The sequence below is a fragment of the Malaya genurostris genome, chromosome 2 (assembly GCF_030247185.1).
Source record: "Malaya genurostris strain Urasoe2022 chromosome 2, Malgen_1.1, whole genome shotgun sequence".
Classification (NCBI taxonomy): domain Eukaryota; kingdom Metazoa; phylum Arthropoda; class Insecta; order Diptera; family Culicidae; genus Malaya; species Malaya genurostris.
The window spans coordinates 126,973,370-126,990,901 of record NC_080571.1 but is presented as its reverse complement, the minus strand read 5'-3'; the positions used below and the strand labels follow the sequence as shown (position 1 = coordinate 126,990,901).

At 37.6% G+C, this 17,532-nt stretch overlaps 1 protein-coding gene across 3 annotated transcripts in view; it reads right to left on the bottom strand.

The window, feature by feature from the left end:
- Window positions 1-17,532, bottom strand: part of LOC131432952 (mitogen-activated protein kinase kinase kinase 11) — a 56,009-nt gene that overhangs the window by 29,433 nt on the left and 9,044 nt on the right. For 2 of the 3 annotated variants that reach the window (XM_058599605.1, XM_058599607.1), the window contains exons 2-7: window positions 10,206-10,368; window positions 9,865-10,031; window positions 9,618-9,793; window positions 9,380-9,400; window positions 4,655-4,852; window positions 4,441-4,588 (exon numbers count right to left, since the gene is read on the bottom strand). In XM_058599605.1, the coding sequence (XP_058455588.1) occupies window positions 4,441-4,588; window positions 4,655-4,852; window positions 9,380-9,400; window positions 9,618-9,793; window positions 9,865-10,031; window positions 10,206-10,368 (873 nt within the window). The remainder of the gene's footprint in view (window positions 1-4,440; window positions 4,589-4,654; window positions 4,853-9,379; window positions 9,401-9,617; window positions 9,794-9,864; window positions 10,032-10,205; window positions 10,369-17,532) is intronic. The other variant, XM_058599606.1, reaches the window with a different exon arrangement.

The following is a 17,532-nucleotide window of genomic DNA, read 5'->3' as shown; positions in this document are numbered from 1 at the left end:
ATGTTCACATGATCTAAACAAATATACTTATAATTAGATAATGAAGGAGCTCATCAGGGACGAACCAACTTACCTACTCATGCGGAACTCAGTTCGAGCAGGGAGTTACGTCCAAAACCTCTTCTCTTCTAGATTTAGAATAGTTGAACGATTATCTTCATTGGCTATGGGCAGATGGTACTGCTCACAAACTTCATCAGTTCAGAGCCTCTCAAATTTATATTTGAGGTGCCAGAAATGATATAGTAAGCACTTACATCACTACCGATTATAAGTGGTAAACCACTTTTTCAGTAGTATGAAGTCATTGCTCGGCGAATGTGGATGAAGCGCAAATATGCCGACCAATGTGAACATTTTTGGTCGGGGCTACCCGTTTGGCATAATACCGTTTAGCATAACGCTGTTTGGCATAATGCCATTTGGAATAATGATTATTTGGCATAATGCTCATTTGGCATAAAATTTACAAATCTTTGGTACAGCGATGGTCTCTTGGTATAACAGATCAACATACTGCTATAATACAATTTGTTCTAGTTTACTGAGGTTTTGAAAGGTCTAATGCTGCTACGCCGCATCGTTTTGGATGACCAGCTGAAATAGATAGAGGTGTTTTCTGTCGTGTAAACTTCATTACTTTTTCTTGTCTGGTTCATCTGCTTTATGTCTTCAAGGTAACGAAAGGCCAATAAACAGAATACGATGGTAAAATCCCGCGCCAAGAAACTGTACCGCGAAATGTTGGTACAACCGAAAAGCATCGTAATGGGCGACGAGACGTATATTAAAGCGAACACCAAACAGATCCTCGGCCTGAAATTTTTTGTAGGCAAATTTCGCCTGGATATTTCGGAAGAAGAAGATTGAATAATTTGTCAAGAAACACTTGGTATGACAGGCAATCTGTGGGTGCGGTAAATTCTGTAAGGCCTACATAACGATTAGTACCATCAACGGCCAAATATATAAAAAACGGCCTACGTCCTAGCGAAAGTGGCACTCTGTTTTGGCAGAATATGGCTTTATTCGGAGCTTTTCGATTAGATTTTACGGGTATCATACAATGTTGGATAATGTAGTCGCTGAGACCAATTAACTCAAGGCTGGCCCACTTCGAATTGTGTGAGCTATTAGAGGAACTTCTTGGTGGAATGCTGAACTCACTAATGGATTGTATGCAGCAGAGTTTGGAATAACCGACACTGAGATGAGTTTGGGGTTTTAGTGTCAACTCGAAGGCCTTTCAAGAGTGCCTCGATCATCTGAGCGAAATGGCTGGAAAAAGTCTTCGCCCAAACGTCTTTAGTCCCAACGAGGTTAGTAGATTAAATAAGTTTAATTCGAAACCGAAGGATTATCATGACAGTTTTTAAGCACATCAGATGGTGAGTACTTGGCTTATGAAGGTTTTGTATTTAACTGTCTCTCCAACACACACTATGCAGCATGTATAGAACCATCTCCAACAACCATTCCTTAGAGCTTTTCATATTTGATGATCTTCATTCATCCTATGATAATCACAGGATTTCTGTTGCCGTTCTTCGATTCTGGGGTGGATCAAGTTGAGTACATTGGGATTATACTGAACTCAAAATTCAGTTCAGGTTCATTGACAATCAGAGTTAAATCATCTAAGCTGTTGCATTTCTAAAACAAGAAACATTTTCTTGTGAATACCGTCTCGAGGTTTCAGAGCTTTGCTCTAGTTACCATGTATACTGTGGAACTAGTCACGCTCGCTTGTGATCATAAATGGTCACTTGCTCTTAGTGACCTAACTCTCACATGTAGTTTTTCCTTTTGAAACAATAGGTGTGAGATATCTTTATCGTAGGAAAGATTGTGTGGTTGTTTGGAAAGACAACATGACGAAACAAATAGTTTGTTATAAGAATGGTTATCTGTAGAAGGATCGTGCTGCTGTTGGTGAAATGATAATGGAGTAATCTTATCCACTAAGTCTATAAAGTCCAGTTTTCCAAGTAGAGTTCTTTTCGATCCTGTGTGAATTGCGTCATCTGCGTCAGTCTACTTAGCAAAATTGCTAGCTCTTAGAAAAGCAGTGTTCATAATTCAACAACTCCCAGTGGGAAAATACCTTATCATGACGGACAGTTTAAGCAGCCTGACAAGTCTCAAGACTCGGAAAATAAACCGAGCAAATCCTGTTGCATGGTACGAAATAAAAAATGGAATTAAATCGTCGGAGCTAAGAGGGTACGTGATTCATTTTCTTTGGGTACCCTCTCATAAAGGCATTCCTATGAATGAGTTTGCTGACCGTGAAGCGAAAAACGCCTGCATTTTTGGTTCTGGTGATGATTACACTGTTACCGCGTTCGATATTTCATTCCCATGGAAACGTATAATTATGGAAAAATGGCAAACGGAATGGTGTAACGCTGATAAAGGAAGATTCTGTTTTAGCATCCTATCGAACGTGTCCTGTAAACCGTGGTTCGAATCGACCGGGTTCGCCAGGAGGGAAATTGTAATCCTGTCAAAGTGAATCAGTAACCACTCTAGACTTCCTGCTCACTTGCGAAGGAATGGCATAGTTACGGATGATACGTGCCCTTGTGAATTATCAACTGCGGATCCAGATCATCTACTATTCGAATGTCCAAGATTTGATGTTCAAAGAGAATCTCTTTGGGCAAAATTGAGGGGGAAAAACAGCCCACCGGACCTGCATACAATACTGAGAAAGAAAGACATCGAACTACACGCACTTATTGCCGATTTTTTCATTCAAACTGAAATAGATCTATAATTTTAATTAAACCGCACTTGGCAGGTTATGTAATAAAAGAAAAGCCAAATAAAATTAGTAATTTAAAAAAATAATAATAATGACGGAACTCGCCACATTTGAATCCGAAAATTTAAAAAATATATGTCATATTTTCTCAAGCATCATTGCAGTATTACGGTCAGAGCTCTGACTAGACGATGCACAGTAAAATATACAATGGGAACTGTTTACCGTGTTGTTCATGTGATTTCTGTGAAGCATCTCTTGCGGTGTACCGAACCAAATCGAACAAATATTTGCAGCACCCTCTCAGATTTCAATTGAAAAAATTAAAAAATTTTGACTTTCAATTTTTAAAATCCATTTTCTTCAGTGTAGGATTCGATTAAATGGATACCGCACCGAATCGTATATGGAGTTGACAGTACCCTCCCAGACTTTAGTAAAACTTTCTAAAATATCCCACCGTTCTGCACAGTATCAAATTTCGCTTAAAACTAACTTGCTTTGTCATCCGCTCGATGAATAGTCAACTGCTAGGTTTGCAGTGTTCAGTATCGAACTAACTCGGTGCGCTACGATAATACGGAGTTATTTAAAGTACCGTCGTTCCCAAAGAATGGACGATCTAATGTTGTGTTTCACAGGTAAAGGTACGCCATTTGCGAGAATTTTGATTGCAAGTTTGTCTGTCAAAATGCAAAGGAAAACAAATTTTCACTTGTAAATTAATTACACATCCTTTGTTCATGCGAAAAGTTAATTTTCGTGTGGAAAAAATCATTTTCCACCTCTGTTATTTTGCAGTACCTGTTTGAAACAATGAAAAATACCAGTTCTGATTTCAACATGTGAGAAAATATTATGTTGATCGTTTTCAAATGATTTTATTCGTCGCGTTAGGTTCATAATGTGAAATGTCATCGTACCGATGCGCAAACCTAACCAAATATGCGATATTATGATGAGAAATAATTTTTTACCGCCTTTTGATTTATTCCTCTAGCGTTTAAAGAAACCTTAACCGAACCGAAACAAATTCCGAATTTCGATATTGGTCACAAACCTTATAAAATAAAAAAATATTACATAGAACAAAAAACTTAAGCCAATTTTTTTTTGTCTGAAGATTTTCCATGTTTAATCGTAGTTCACACTAGAAAATGTAATAAAATGTAGTCAATTAATCTATCACAAGTTTCACTTCAATGTTCTAGTTTCTTAATCGATTTACAAAAAATGAACACAAAACATTTTTGAAATTCAGCCGAAATTGTTTTTGATTACTTATTTAAAACCTATATATTGAAAAAACTATCTCTGCAAAACAGATAAGATCACTTCTGGAATTAAACATGAACACGCGATTTGATTAACGAAAGAAAGGCTATGTATATAAAAATGTCTTCAATCAAAATGCATGCAATCACGCTGGTAACTGATAGCCAACCCGACTGAGATTGGGAACAATCGGGGACCTGTAAGGCACTATCGAAATCGTAAAGTGTGTGATCTAACTCTAGAAACTGTTTTCAAATAGTGTTTAAAAATCGCGATCAGTGTACTAAGTATAACGTGACGCATGGTAATCAATCGCTTATTCTGATGAATGAAATAAAATTTAACAGATGTCGAAAAAGGGAACGACATTTTAAAGGAACATGCTTAAGTTTACTCACGTGCTATGGCTCTCAGTCGTGTGGCGGGTGAACCGGGTGGAGTATCGGTTCGTTGTCGGGATTCGTCTCGAATAGCGATGTGTTGTACTGTCATCGTTTGACGAAAATTGAACGGAAACGATATCTGCCCCGGTTCTCGTTTCAATGACTGAAAATTAATCGCAATGTCAGGAAAACAATTAAAAAATCTTAGCATTCTTGCAAAAATATTTACCTTTAATTTACTCTTACTGAATTTTCCCTTTCGTTTCTTGGGTGTCGGTGTATTTTGGGTGATAATAATATTGAGCTCACGTCCCAAGAGTTCGATTTCACGAGCATCCAGTTCCTGTTCTCGCTTTGCCAGATCTTCCTCTTTGCAACGCTGTTCACGTTGCACTCGACTGAGTTCCTCCTCCTTGCTGCGTAATTCCTGTAGAATTAAATAGAGCAAAAAGATTATATAAACGCAAATCAACGGAGCATATAATCGACTGACAAACCATTTATTAACATGTTAGCAGAAAAATATATTGCACATTAGGTTATTCCTAGCATTATAAAAAAGCTTGTTTGAAATAATATCATACAACACGCATAATAACGAAGCAAATACATTTCGCTATTGAAAAAATTATCAAACATTTTCCGTAATAAAATAAAACCGTTTAAAAGAGGCAATTGAAAGATAATTGTATAATAATTTGATTGAAGTGACTATACTGAACGCATTTTAGTCCTAGTGTTAGCTCATCAAATTTAATAATGTCTACTACCGAGTACTCCCGCAAATGCCGCCTTCCACCCTTCCAGTGGTTTTCCGCAACTACGCTTTAAAAACGTAGATTTGGCTTCCTAGAGAATATTTCTGGTGGGCAGTGTACTTTGTCGCGAATAACAAACTAGATCTACCGATCCTTTACGGGCTCGAATATGCTCCATTACCGAGAATGAACTCTGTTCGGAAACTAGATTGGCACCAAAATATCCCAGACATCGATATTAGACTATTCAAATCAACAAAAGCCCGATCAGATCCCAACATTGCCAAAGTCAACTACCACTAATTGATCCTCAATCCACTGCGGGATTGTCGCAATGAAGATGCAGACCGACTGGCCAACCTAGGTCGGAAATCTAGGAGGGCACTGATCAAGAAAGTATCAGCGACCGATATGCTTCGACATCTCACTACAAGTGTCATAGACCATTTCATCTTATACTGAGGAAGTGAACAACGCCAGGAACAACGAGTATTATTTCGGTTGAGGACCGGACACACCAGAGTAACTCACGACTACCTTAAATGTGATGAAACAAAACTCTGAAGTAACCGATTAAACAGAACTCTTTATATGTTCAGTAAAACAGGTCATATATGTTCAGTCGGTGACCTCCAAATTTCAGTCTCGACCTTGTGATCTCATTTCGTATGCAATTTCTAACGTGCTTTCCTTATCATCAATTAGATTATATATCATGTTTGGAAGACCGGACCACTTGAAGGTAGATTGTACACTGTTTAAAGGTCCTAAAGATAAATAAATGTTTAAAATTGACTAATGGTATTAAGTCGCTATTCTAAACAAAAGGTTTTGAAATTTAAGGTTTATCATTTTTAATCCATGCAATTTTATGCCGACCCGATCATGAGACTTAACCACCATATCATCGTTATCTATCTAATTTGAACACCAAAGTTTGTTATTAGCTGGTGAACGTTATGAATTAATTTGGATAATCGTTGACTTATGACGTTGTAACATGTATCTTGTCCCAGGGTGTAGATTTTTCTCATGTATTTGGATTCGAGTACTCAACACGTTTCTCAAATACGAAAAGCAAAAAAAATCACTGAAACTGAAAAGTTTACAAAGATTTTTTTTATGAGGATGGGAGTCTACAAGAGTAGCCGGTAGGATTCAAAAGCGACAAAGTTTGATTTACGTGATTCACGTACGGTCCCCAAACACGGAACATACTTAACTCGGTTTTACGGAGCACCACTAAGAAGATCGTGAACCGATAAAACAGCTGATGTTTATGTGAAGAACGCACACCTACAGGCTGATATAGGCAAGGATTTCAGTGATAATCTTCTGAATCTGAGATGTTTGAAAAATTTAAAAACATTTAACAACCTCAATGGCTCTAATCAATAATAGAGTAGCAACACACGAACGGTCTCCAACGACAATGATGAATTTTCGACATTCTTCGCTAATAGTTTTTGTATCCGCTTTGCAAATATTCACCTCAACACCAACAACTACGCAATGAGTATATGGCTGAACTTCTGCATTCTCAAGCACATGATGATGATGACGGTCCCGCCTCATACCCCTACAGAGGTGTGAGCTGGACGATATATCTAAATGATAATAAATATTGCATCACATATTTTAACCAGTTAACTAAATATAAAACGATCTGGTTAATCCAGCAGGTATAGATTCTCCTTCTAAAGTACAACTGAGAACAAGAAAACATTCAAATATTTCCGATTTACTATCCAGGGTTATTCAAGAAAATGTCCAACCCGGGAAGATCCTTGAACAAATCAGGAATCGAACCCGATATCTTTGTCAGTATCAGACAGTAATTCACCTGGCCCTTCCTTCCCTATTATTTCCGAAATATAATCAATAAATAATTCATCGAATCTTACAAAGTCAAGATTCGAACTCGACACGTAGAATTCTAAAGCTCTCAAAAATAAAAGAGAACATATCCAGTTCCAGTCATATTCAATTTCCAGATTGCCTCTACCTGCTTCGCGCGCGCGAGGCTCATACTTTTGTAGACAACTCATTTTTTTTTTAACTAAACAAATTATTAAAAATCCATCATCGTCATACAGAACATAACAACCTAACGCGTCTTACTTGAAAAAAAAAAAACAAAAATAAAATAAATACAATCTTCGTCATTTTACACAGTTTTCGAAAAAATTAAATTGCACTAATTCATTAAAGATCTAATTACAAAATTGATTTTATGTGTGAAATACACAATTTTTTTAATTCCCTCAATGTTGCAGCCCGCATGATTCGTCCTGGCATCGAATTGAAAAAACTAATCCCTTTGTACAATGACGATCTGGCTGACAAAAAGCTTGGTGTTCTCGCATCAGACGCATTTCTAGTATTGTACCTATGCAAGTCACTTCCTCTTTCAATCCGATCACACAAATATCGAGGCAGCATTCCATTTATAATTTTGAAAATGAACACCATTGTTAAATAATATACTCTCTGTTTCACTGAAAGGCATTGTAATGCGTTCAATAGACTATTAGAGGAAGTATATCTATTACATTTCAAAATCAATCGCATGACCTTATTTTGCAATCGCTGGAATCTCAATATTTGCGTGTTGTTAGCAAGGAACAGAATCGATGAGCAGAAGTCAATGTGAGGAGAGATTATTGATTTATACAGGAGAATTTTACTACTGGTCGTTAAATCATTTTTCAAACTAACAATGGACAGTTATTCTCCACAAGATGCCGCAATGCGACAAAATTAGTAGATAAACCGGCAATATTTAAGTACAATCCGAAAATCTTCCCTTTGTTAGTTGCTATTCACTTATGTTGTTCTTCTTTTAGAACGACTCGAAAACCGAACACCTATCCCAGCCGACGCTTACCTTGCCAGCGGCCATCAAGCTAGAATAAGTGTTCTTATGTACCTCAATTATAACACTATATTTGTTATATTTGAAGCGAGGATTCTCAAAGTCAGTTACTACTTTAACGTCTTCAATCACAATTTCCTGATTTTGACTTTTCAAAAGATCAATAAATACATCTGGGGAATATCGATCACTCATCCCCACTATTTTCAGTTTTGGTTTACCAGGCGTGGGTACAACAACATTGTAATTAACTCCCAAATTGCTTTCGATGTTATTTTTTAAAGTCTGAATGTCTTCCCCTGTTGCACACTCAACAATAATCGAACCATTTTTTACCATTTTTAAAGTTACTAATCCTGTGTGCCCTTGGATCCAACTTGTCTTTCAAAAATTTTCTTGTATCATCGCTCGTTTGTGACGACTCGATCGGTTTTATCACAATAACCGGGCGAGTCTTACGGTTTTTAATGCTAAATTTTCTAATTTTAGATTTCCCTGATAAAATATCTGCGTATGAAATACCCTTTTTAGCAAAAACTTCATAATTGTTTTCGTCATTATCATTGTCAACAAGTATCGTTTCTTCATCATTATTTGATAATAATTTTCGTTTTCGGCAGGGATTTCTGTCAGACTCCGAATGAGTCTTCCTCTCAACAATAATTTTTTTTTTGTTCTTTACAGCCAATTCATTGTAATTCTGCATATTGTTTAAAATCGGTAAACTTTTCAAATCTTCCAACTTTTTGGCAACACTGTTTTCCAAGCATGCCATCTTTCTCTCGAAAGCTTCATTGGAAGACCTGATCAGTCTCTCGATTCCACTCTCTATTGCGACATTAATCTGTTTTTCGATGCTCTCCCGCAAACCAGCGAACGATTCAGAAATGGATGTTAGTTACTCCATCTCCTTCTTATTGTATAGCTGTAATATTTTCTAAAAAATATTTTTTTGATTCTTGATTCGGGTTCATTATCAAATTTCTCTTTAAATGCGTACAGTTCAATCGACCTTAGTGGAAGGATTCTTAGTGTCAGTAGGATCCATAGTAGTAGCCACGCATTGATTCCTGTACACTAAGATCGCCTGAAAAGTCGGTTGAAACAGAAAGGCCCAATTCCACACAAGGAATGTAATGGAAAAACTTTGCTTTCAATCGAACTTTCAATTGCCTCATCAATATGAATCGCATCAGCAAACAACACACTTTATCAAAACAAATAAAATAATCTGATCAAAAATTTAAAATCATATGCAAAAGTTGATAAAAATTTGCAATCGGACAAACTCAAAGTATCAATCAAAATTTCCAGATCTTACCTCTTCAAAAGACTTAAATGCCTAAACAGTGAAAGGCGGCCAAATAAAGATTGAAAAAATACAAACACAGTAAATGAAAGGGTACTCTAAGTGGAAGGAGAATGCTGTAAACACACCGAATGATTTGTCTATTTCTTTGCTTAGCATTAAATGTCTACTGGTCTTTATAAAGTTCTCGACGAAATCCTTTCATCAGCTGCTTATATCGATACCTATATGTATATAAAGATTGACTTGCCTTTTCTTTCTTACGTAGTTCCTGAAGAACTTCGGCGATTTCCTTTTTCCAACCGTCCTGCATCGTGTGGAATGATTCATGGGGTTCTTGTGCAAATCCTGAGCGTGTGATAATATCCAATCCTTTCTCAATATCTCTAAACGATGGTCGTCGATGAGGGTCCAATTCCCAACAGGCTAAAAACAATAAAGAAGAAAATTAATCAATGGACGGAAAACAAGAAAGCACGACAAAACGTGGTACTTACATTTCATTAACTTTCCCCACGCTTCCGGGCAGGTCTTAGGTATCGGCAAGGCAAGGGTGTTCACAGCGACCCCGTACGCGACCATCAGTGAATCAAATCCTTTGTAGGGCGTTTCGCCCGTTAGCAATTCCCACAAAAGAACACCATAGCTCCACACATCAGAAGCTCTGAAACACGTAATCAAGTGGTCAAAATATATATATACATTCACCGAAGAAGTCCTCAAAAAGCCGAACGTAAAAATGAAAACAAAACATTGACATTTTAACTTGAACAACCATTTTGAAAACTTATTCGGCATATATTAGACACAGCATTCACGACCAGATTTATCCGCTTACTTTGAATATGTGCCCGATTTTATTACTTCCGGAGGCATCCAAGCAAATGTACCCGCCGCCGACATTCTCGTGGTTTTGTAAGCCTCGCGTGCCAAGCCAAAATCGGTTATTTTTAGAGTTTTACTTCTGAGGTTATCACTTGAAATTGGATCACTGATCAGCACTGGAAGTAGAAGTAACGAAAAGTTTTATTTGAGAGTGTATATTTTATGCAACCTGTTTATTTACAAAAGTACATTTACAACAACAAAAAGTGACATATTTTCATCGAATCGGTACCATTCGACATATTTTCATCGAATAAATAGAGAATATAAAAACCTAGTGGTGTAATGATGCCTTTCTTATATCAATCATACTATCATAACATATATAATACTGTGGTATTCTTCAAAATAATTTTCTTCAATTTGTAAAAAAATTAACCGAAATCGGTTTGTTTGACCGTCTACTGATAAATACTATCAATTGGAGAAGATTTGAGGTCGATTTAGAAAACTTCTTACGGTTTTTCGCCCTTTTCAGTGATGGTATAAAATTTTTAACACACTTTACCCTATATTTACCATATATGTTCGGAAATCGGATCCGGATGAAATTCAGGAATTACATATGGGACTACAGGACCTTTCATTTGAACATAAGTTTGTGAAAATCGATCACGCCATCTCTGAGAAAAGTTAGTTAGGTGTTTTTGTTCTTACCAATGTTTCATTTCGTGTCTTTGATTGTGTTAATTGAATTATTTTTTAATTTTTCTGCTCCACATCCATCATATTTTTGAATTGTTTTTGCTATTCTTGAATTTCTTATTCCTTATTCCTAATTTCTTATTCATGCTCAGTCATCAATTTCCGAGAAAACAAAGAAAAACGGGGACAAAAAAGGATTAGTGGTTTTAGTGACATCTTTGTAAGGCCGTTCATGACGGTTTGAATTGAGGACATGCGTTTTTATTTAAATGATATTTAAACTATTTTTTAAATTTTTTTCTCGTGTCTAAGAAGCAATAGCGCATAGAAGTAGGCCGGAAATGGTTCAATACTGCTGTTTTAGCGAAGCAAAATGCTCCAAATTTCATGTTAATGGGGGTACCGTTACCCAATTTCTACGGTGGCTTTTATTACCGTTCTTGCATGCACTTTCTCTTATATTTCACTCATACATCTCTCACCCATCAGGTCCCAAACGACACTTCCTCACAACTCATTGGTTCAGTCATTATTATTTTATTCTATTCTACAATATTCTATCTCATTCCACAGTATTTCATGGTACACAAACCACCAATAAACGTCAAAGATGGAGTCGATTTACCGTTCATTTATTGTCATCGGGATACGTTCACTCCACTCAATTTCCACTTCTCACTAGTAATAAGAAAAAATAAAACATAAAAAAGAGCTCAGTTAAGCCCTACCGGCCTCTCCAACCCCGGATGTTGGAGGGTAATGCCATCAACATCTTATTCAAGTCGTTCCATATCTTATTCATTTAATTCAATTATGAAGCTAAAAGCTGTAACGCACATCTTTATCAAATTATAACGCTAATTGATTGTATGTGATGATGTTTGCAATACCGTCAAGCCCACCAACCAGTGAGAGGGAAATTGAAAGACTTATGACCCATACATAATTACTGAATTTCATCCGATTCCGACTAGGAATTACAGGGTGATGAGTTTTCAAAATTCAAAGCATCAGAGAAAACGAAGATACCAAAAATCTTAAAAAATCTTCAAATTTGAATATACAACTATTACAACTCGTTCTACCGTTTTGGGTTATGCCGGTCCCTCAATACCGGTTCCTGAAGTATTGTAAATGATGACCAAAAATTCTTACCCGAATGTCACAGGCAGTGTTGGCATTTCACTAGAGTGATACACCAGTGTTGATTTCTACACTGCGGATGCATTCGATTTGCTCCACACAAAAAGGAAAGCGCACTTCTCAGTGTCCATTAGACAGATTTTGAGAGTGTGCTTGTGTTGAAAGAAGCTGGTACGAGATAACCACATTCTCTTCGCATGAATAGCTATCACGAGCACTCGCCTAAATACACCCAAGTGATCACTTATGCGATCACTTATCTGGCCTTGCTATGGAAAACTTGAAAGGAAAAACGAAAATTCAACGATATTATGTTTTATTTTGCTGATTTTGCGTTTCCCACTCTTCTTCTACGCAAACCATACACCAGAGTTCTCACCGGTTTGTACACCTCTGTGAAAGTATCTGCATCCACCTCAGAGAATTTGATAGCTCTGCTGTAACACTTTATTGCGATTCATTGCTAGAGATAAAAGAAAATAAACACTCGCACTCATGATGCGTGCACACTTTATACAACAGTAGTTTACATACGTAAAAGAGAAGAGCTCTCGTTGAAGTTGTCAGTGCGAGGGGAGAAGTTTCACTTGCTCTTCGGCACACAGACGAGATGGACATCGATTGTGTGAATGGTGAAACTTTTGACGTCGATTATCTCATTTCGGATTTGCATGTTTCAATAAAAGAATCTATCAAGATGCTGTACAGGATTCGTTTCTACCTTTTAGAAGGACCAAATTGTGGAATTCTCTACGATATTTAGCACAGTTCGGAACAGTTTTCTCGAACGATCTTCGCACAGTGAAAAGTGCACGAAGCAAATAAAATTATTTTGTATTTTCACTAAACTGATGATTGTTACTTTCGATTTGAAAAGAAGTAATCCTAATAGTTCTTCAGAAAACATTTAGAGCCATTAGAACGGCTGATTTTATATAATGTTGTCCACTCTTTGTTTTCTTTCTCTCCAATGCAAACGACCAGAAGCTCTGTTGTATGATGCAATCGCTCTTGTTCGAGTTGAAACTAGCTTTGCGTACAAACCGCAACACATCCGCTCGCAGTGCCTAATGATGCAAACTGGTGTAATGCGTCTTCCTGTCTTGACGACCGGAAGGCAAAAGAGAACTACGACCTGAGCGTTTGAGGATTTCAACCACGCAGAAGGTACGCTCTCCGATGCCGCTGTTTGAATGCGTCTTCTCGCCTCAACGTCTGCTTCCATTCAACGCACAAAAAGAAATGATCGATTTTCGACCACGGTTCCCCTTTTATAACGTTCAGTTGAAGATATGTACTTGACTACCTCAAAATCGTCGTCCTTGCGCGAAAAACCCAAGCAAAAGTAAAGAGTTTTCCGCGTTGTTTTCAAATTTTGGGAAAACTTAATTCTTGAGTTGTTTGTGGTTATCTCACACTGTTCAAAATATTATCCCAAATTCCTGATCATATTTATGATGAAAAGTGAAAAAATTTGTTGCTGCCATTAATACAAGTCGAGATATTCACGATTAAGTTCTGCCCATTCTTCCATATGGCTAATTTTGAAAAAGCGCCCCAGAGTAAAGTAAATCGTATTCACGACAAAATAGATTTTATGGTTTCAAACAATTTTTTGTTTTCTAATCAATTAGCAGTTCCGAAGTTACTGAAGGTGATTGAAATTTCAAACCATCTCTAAAAAAGACGGTGCGAAAAACTAACAACACCGACAAATATTCATACAAAAACATGTGGTTTGATGAAAAAAAACCGTATGATCTTACTGTTAGGTGGATAAAGAGCGCTTTCATTGAATAATTGGAGTTTTTTATTTCCGGAAGCCGAAGGAAAGCTCGTGAATCACCTCACTGATATCGGTGAACTAACAATTTCCCTGAGGTGAAAACAAGATTTTCCTGAATTTACATAAGATCTAAGTTCGAATATGGCTTCTGGTTCCGGAATTATAGAATGATAAGTGCTCTCATACCGTTGTACAAGTGCCGATTAAAGATGATTCTGAATCTTGAAAACTGGATCCAAAACTATTCCATGTTATATTGTCATACGAATTACCATTCGAATTAGTTCGTCGATATCTGAAATAAAACTATACTGATGATTTTCTCGGAGATGACTCAACCGATTTTCCCAAACTTAGATTCATATGAATGGTTTTTAGGTTCTACGGAACACAATTTTACTTCATTCGGATCCGACTTTCGATTCCGGAATGATGATGGTGTGATGTCTTTCTCATATTTTATATTACTAAGGTATTCTCAAATAAAAAACTAATCGAATCTTGAATCAATGCCAGAATGAAATCAGTTCCATTTTCTGAGTTTTTGAATATTTCCAATACTTCCGGAATCAGAAACTAGGAACTGATTCTTATGCTTTCAAATAATCTTAACCACCTTTTTGGCAATTTATAGAAACGTCTTTTCAGGTAACCAATCAGACATACAATTGTCGACATTTTCGTAGGGAAGGAATGTCGAATTTTTCAAATTATTCGATTATTCACTAATCAAGTATAATTTTCAAACTATTCGATTGAATTTTAGTAGATTTTCTGTGTTATAAATCGATTACTCGATTAAACGATCGATATTACGACATCGCTATGCGTGACCCATTGATGAAAACAAATGGTGGTCGGAAGAGGCCAAGTCTGGTGAATACGGCGGATGAGGCAAGTGCTTTGGTTGTTTTCTGAACCGGTTTGGTATGTGTGTAGGTGCATTCTCGTATAACAAAATTACTTCGCCGTATTTGCTGGTCCATTCTGGTCGTTTTTCGATCAATTTATGATTCAAATTGGTCATTAGTTTTGTAGTGGTTATTTGGTTATTTGGTCTGTAGTGATTAATATTAGCAGCTTCACCCGGTTTTAGAAACACCACCGAAAAAAAATTGGAACTTCTCAGGTAACATAATTATACATACCATACAATTCATAACTACTGAACTTGTTAAGTGACGCAATATTCAACTTGTACAGAATTTCACTGGCTCCAAGTGTAATTTGAACTCGGCTACCAAGTGCCACTGTATGGATTTATATGTATCAATTATTCATTAAGCAGATATGTGCTTCTGTGACTCAGTCGATTAACGGTGTGCTTTGGGATCTAATGTTTCTCGGTTCGAGTCGCGTTGTTGCTATCGATTCTTTTATTTTTTATTTCACTCGATGTCAAGTCATGGAATTTTCAAAGTACACAATTTTATATGTTCTTAAATATGAGTTTTTGTGATATAAGACGCTCTATTTATGTGCATCTTCTAAGATGAAAAATCACAAGATTTTTTCGTACTCTGTCATGATACACCACATCCTTCTGATCCCACCAAAGTCAGCGCGTGATTGGGTGGCAGCGTATTGAGGATCAAGAGCCGCTTCTTCAATTACAGCATTATAACTGCCCACGTGAAACGAGAACCCAATGGAGAGAAGGAAGCATTTTACGCGCAGTTGGAGCGAACCTATAACATCTGTCCACGACGGCATCTGAAACTCGTCTTCGGTGACATGAACGCTGAAGTGTGCCGGGACGCAGCGTACAGGCCTGTGATCGGGTTGCAGAGCCTGCACGCGGTAACATATGACAACGGCCAACGATGCGTGAACTTTGCAGCCTCCCGAGGAATGGTAATCAGAAGCCCCTTTCTTCCACCGCAAAGATATCCACAAAGCTACCAGGAGATCATCTGATCATAAAGCGGAAAACCAACATAGATTCTGACGATTATCTTGTCGCGGTTTGTATGTGCTAGCGATGGAAAGTGCTACCAACGGAAGAGCAGCTGGATGCAGCGACTCTTGAAGATGGGATATAAATTCCACCATAAGTATCAACCCTACTAGATACGAAGTTATCGCATCGAGGGAATGACTGGTTTTACGGCGTATGCCAGCAGTTGGTCGAATAGAAGAATGCAGAAAGGGCGAGTATGCTGCAAAATTCCGGAAGAGAAAGCACCACCAAGAAGCGCGAATGATACATGGAAGTTCTATAAGAACCCGCTCAACCCATATGCTGAAATCTGCAGAGTAGAGATGGTCGGGTATAGAAATTCTTATACCCGAACCCGACCCGTACCCGAGTGATCAGCAAAAAAAATTACCCGTACCCGACCCGTACCCGATTGAAAATTAAAAAAATTACCCGTACCCGACCCGTACCCGATCAATAATAAATAAAAATTACCCGTACCCGACCCGTACCCGAAAAAAAATAAAAAATTTTACCCGTACCCGACCCGTACCCGATTAAAAATTACCTGTACCCGTACCCGACCCGAATGAGTAGTAAAAATTTTACCAAAATTCAGTATGGAAAAAATAAAGTGTTTTAGATATCGAGCCGTATCAGGCTCTAGTTGGTAAGAAAAATACATTAAAATGCTTGTTTACTTTTAAACATATAAATACACTGTGAAGCATGAATAATGTAATGTAATTTTTTTTTAAACATGCATAAAAAAACAAACGGTTCATCCGAATTCAAAATTTATTTTTTCATATTAAATTACAATCCTTCCGGGTAATTGTGGAATATAATTTCATTCAAATGGCTGCCTCGGCTGGCCTTGCAGTACGCCATACGGTCGGTCCAGCTTTTTAATACATTTTCGATTGTATGCAGCTTTATTTCAGCTATGGATGCACGAATGTTATCCTTCAAGGCTTGAATTGTCTCTGGCTTGTCCACATAACACTTATCTTTGACAGCCGCTCAAAGATAATAGTCTAACGGTGTCAAATCACAGCTCCGACGCGACCAAACGACAACCGAATTTCGACTGTTAATTCGATCTTCGAAGACTGTGCACAGATGATCGATCGTAGCGTTGGCTGTGTGGCACGGGGCGCCGTCTTGTTGGAATCAAAAGGTGTCCAAGTCTTCCTCTTCAAGTAACGGGAAGAACCAATCGCTAATGATGACGCGGTACCGCTCGCCATTGACCGTGGCGGCGGCTCCTGCCTCATTTTCTAAGAAAAAAGGCCCAATGATGCCGCCAGACAAAAATCCGCACCAAACCGTCACTCTCTGAGATCGGCTTCTCCATGATGACGTTCGGGTTTTCCGTCACCAGATGCGAAAATTTTGCTTATTAACATACCCGCCGAGATGAAAATGTGCCTCATCCGAGAAGATGATTTTTTGCACATATTCCGCAACATTACCATAATTTTGGAAGTAAAACTGCACTATTTTCACGCGGTCCTCAAGCGTACACACAACCATTTTCGTTCAGCGGAAGGATACAATTAAGTTTCTGTCAAATCAGAAGTGACATTTAGGTTACCAATGTCGAAATAACCGCTAGTTCAAAAATAAATGTTAGATGGCGGACCCTGTAGATTTCCAATGTCTTTGGTACTTTATTTTCATTTACAAATATCAACAAAAGCGAGTAATATCTACTCAAATTTTTCGAGGAGCATATTTACCCAATATGTCGTAATACCCGTTGTACTCAATTTTGGGTAGGTATGG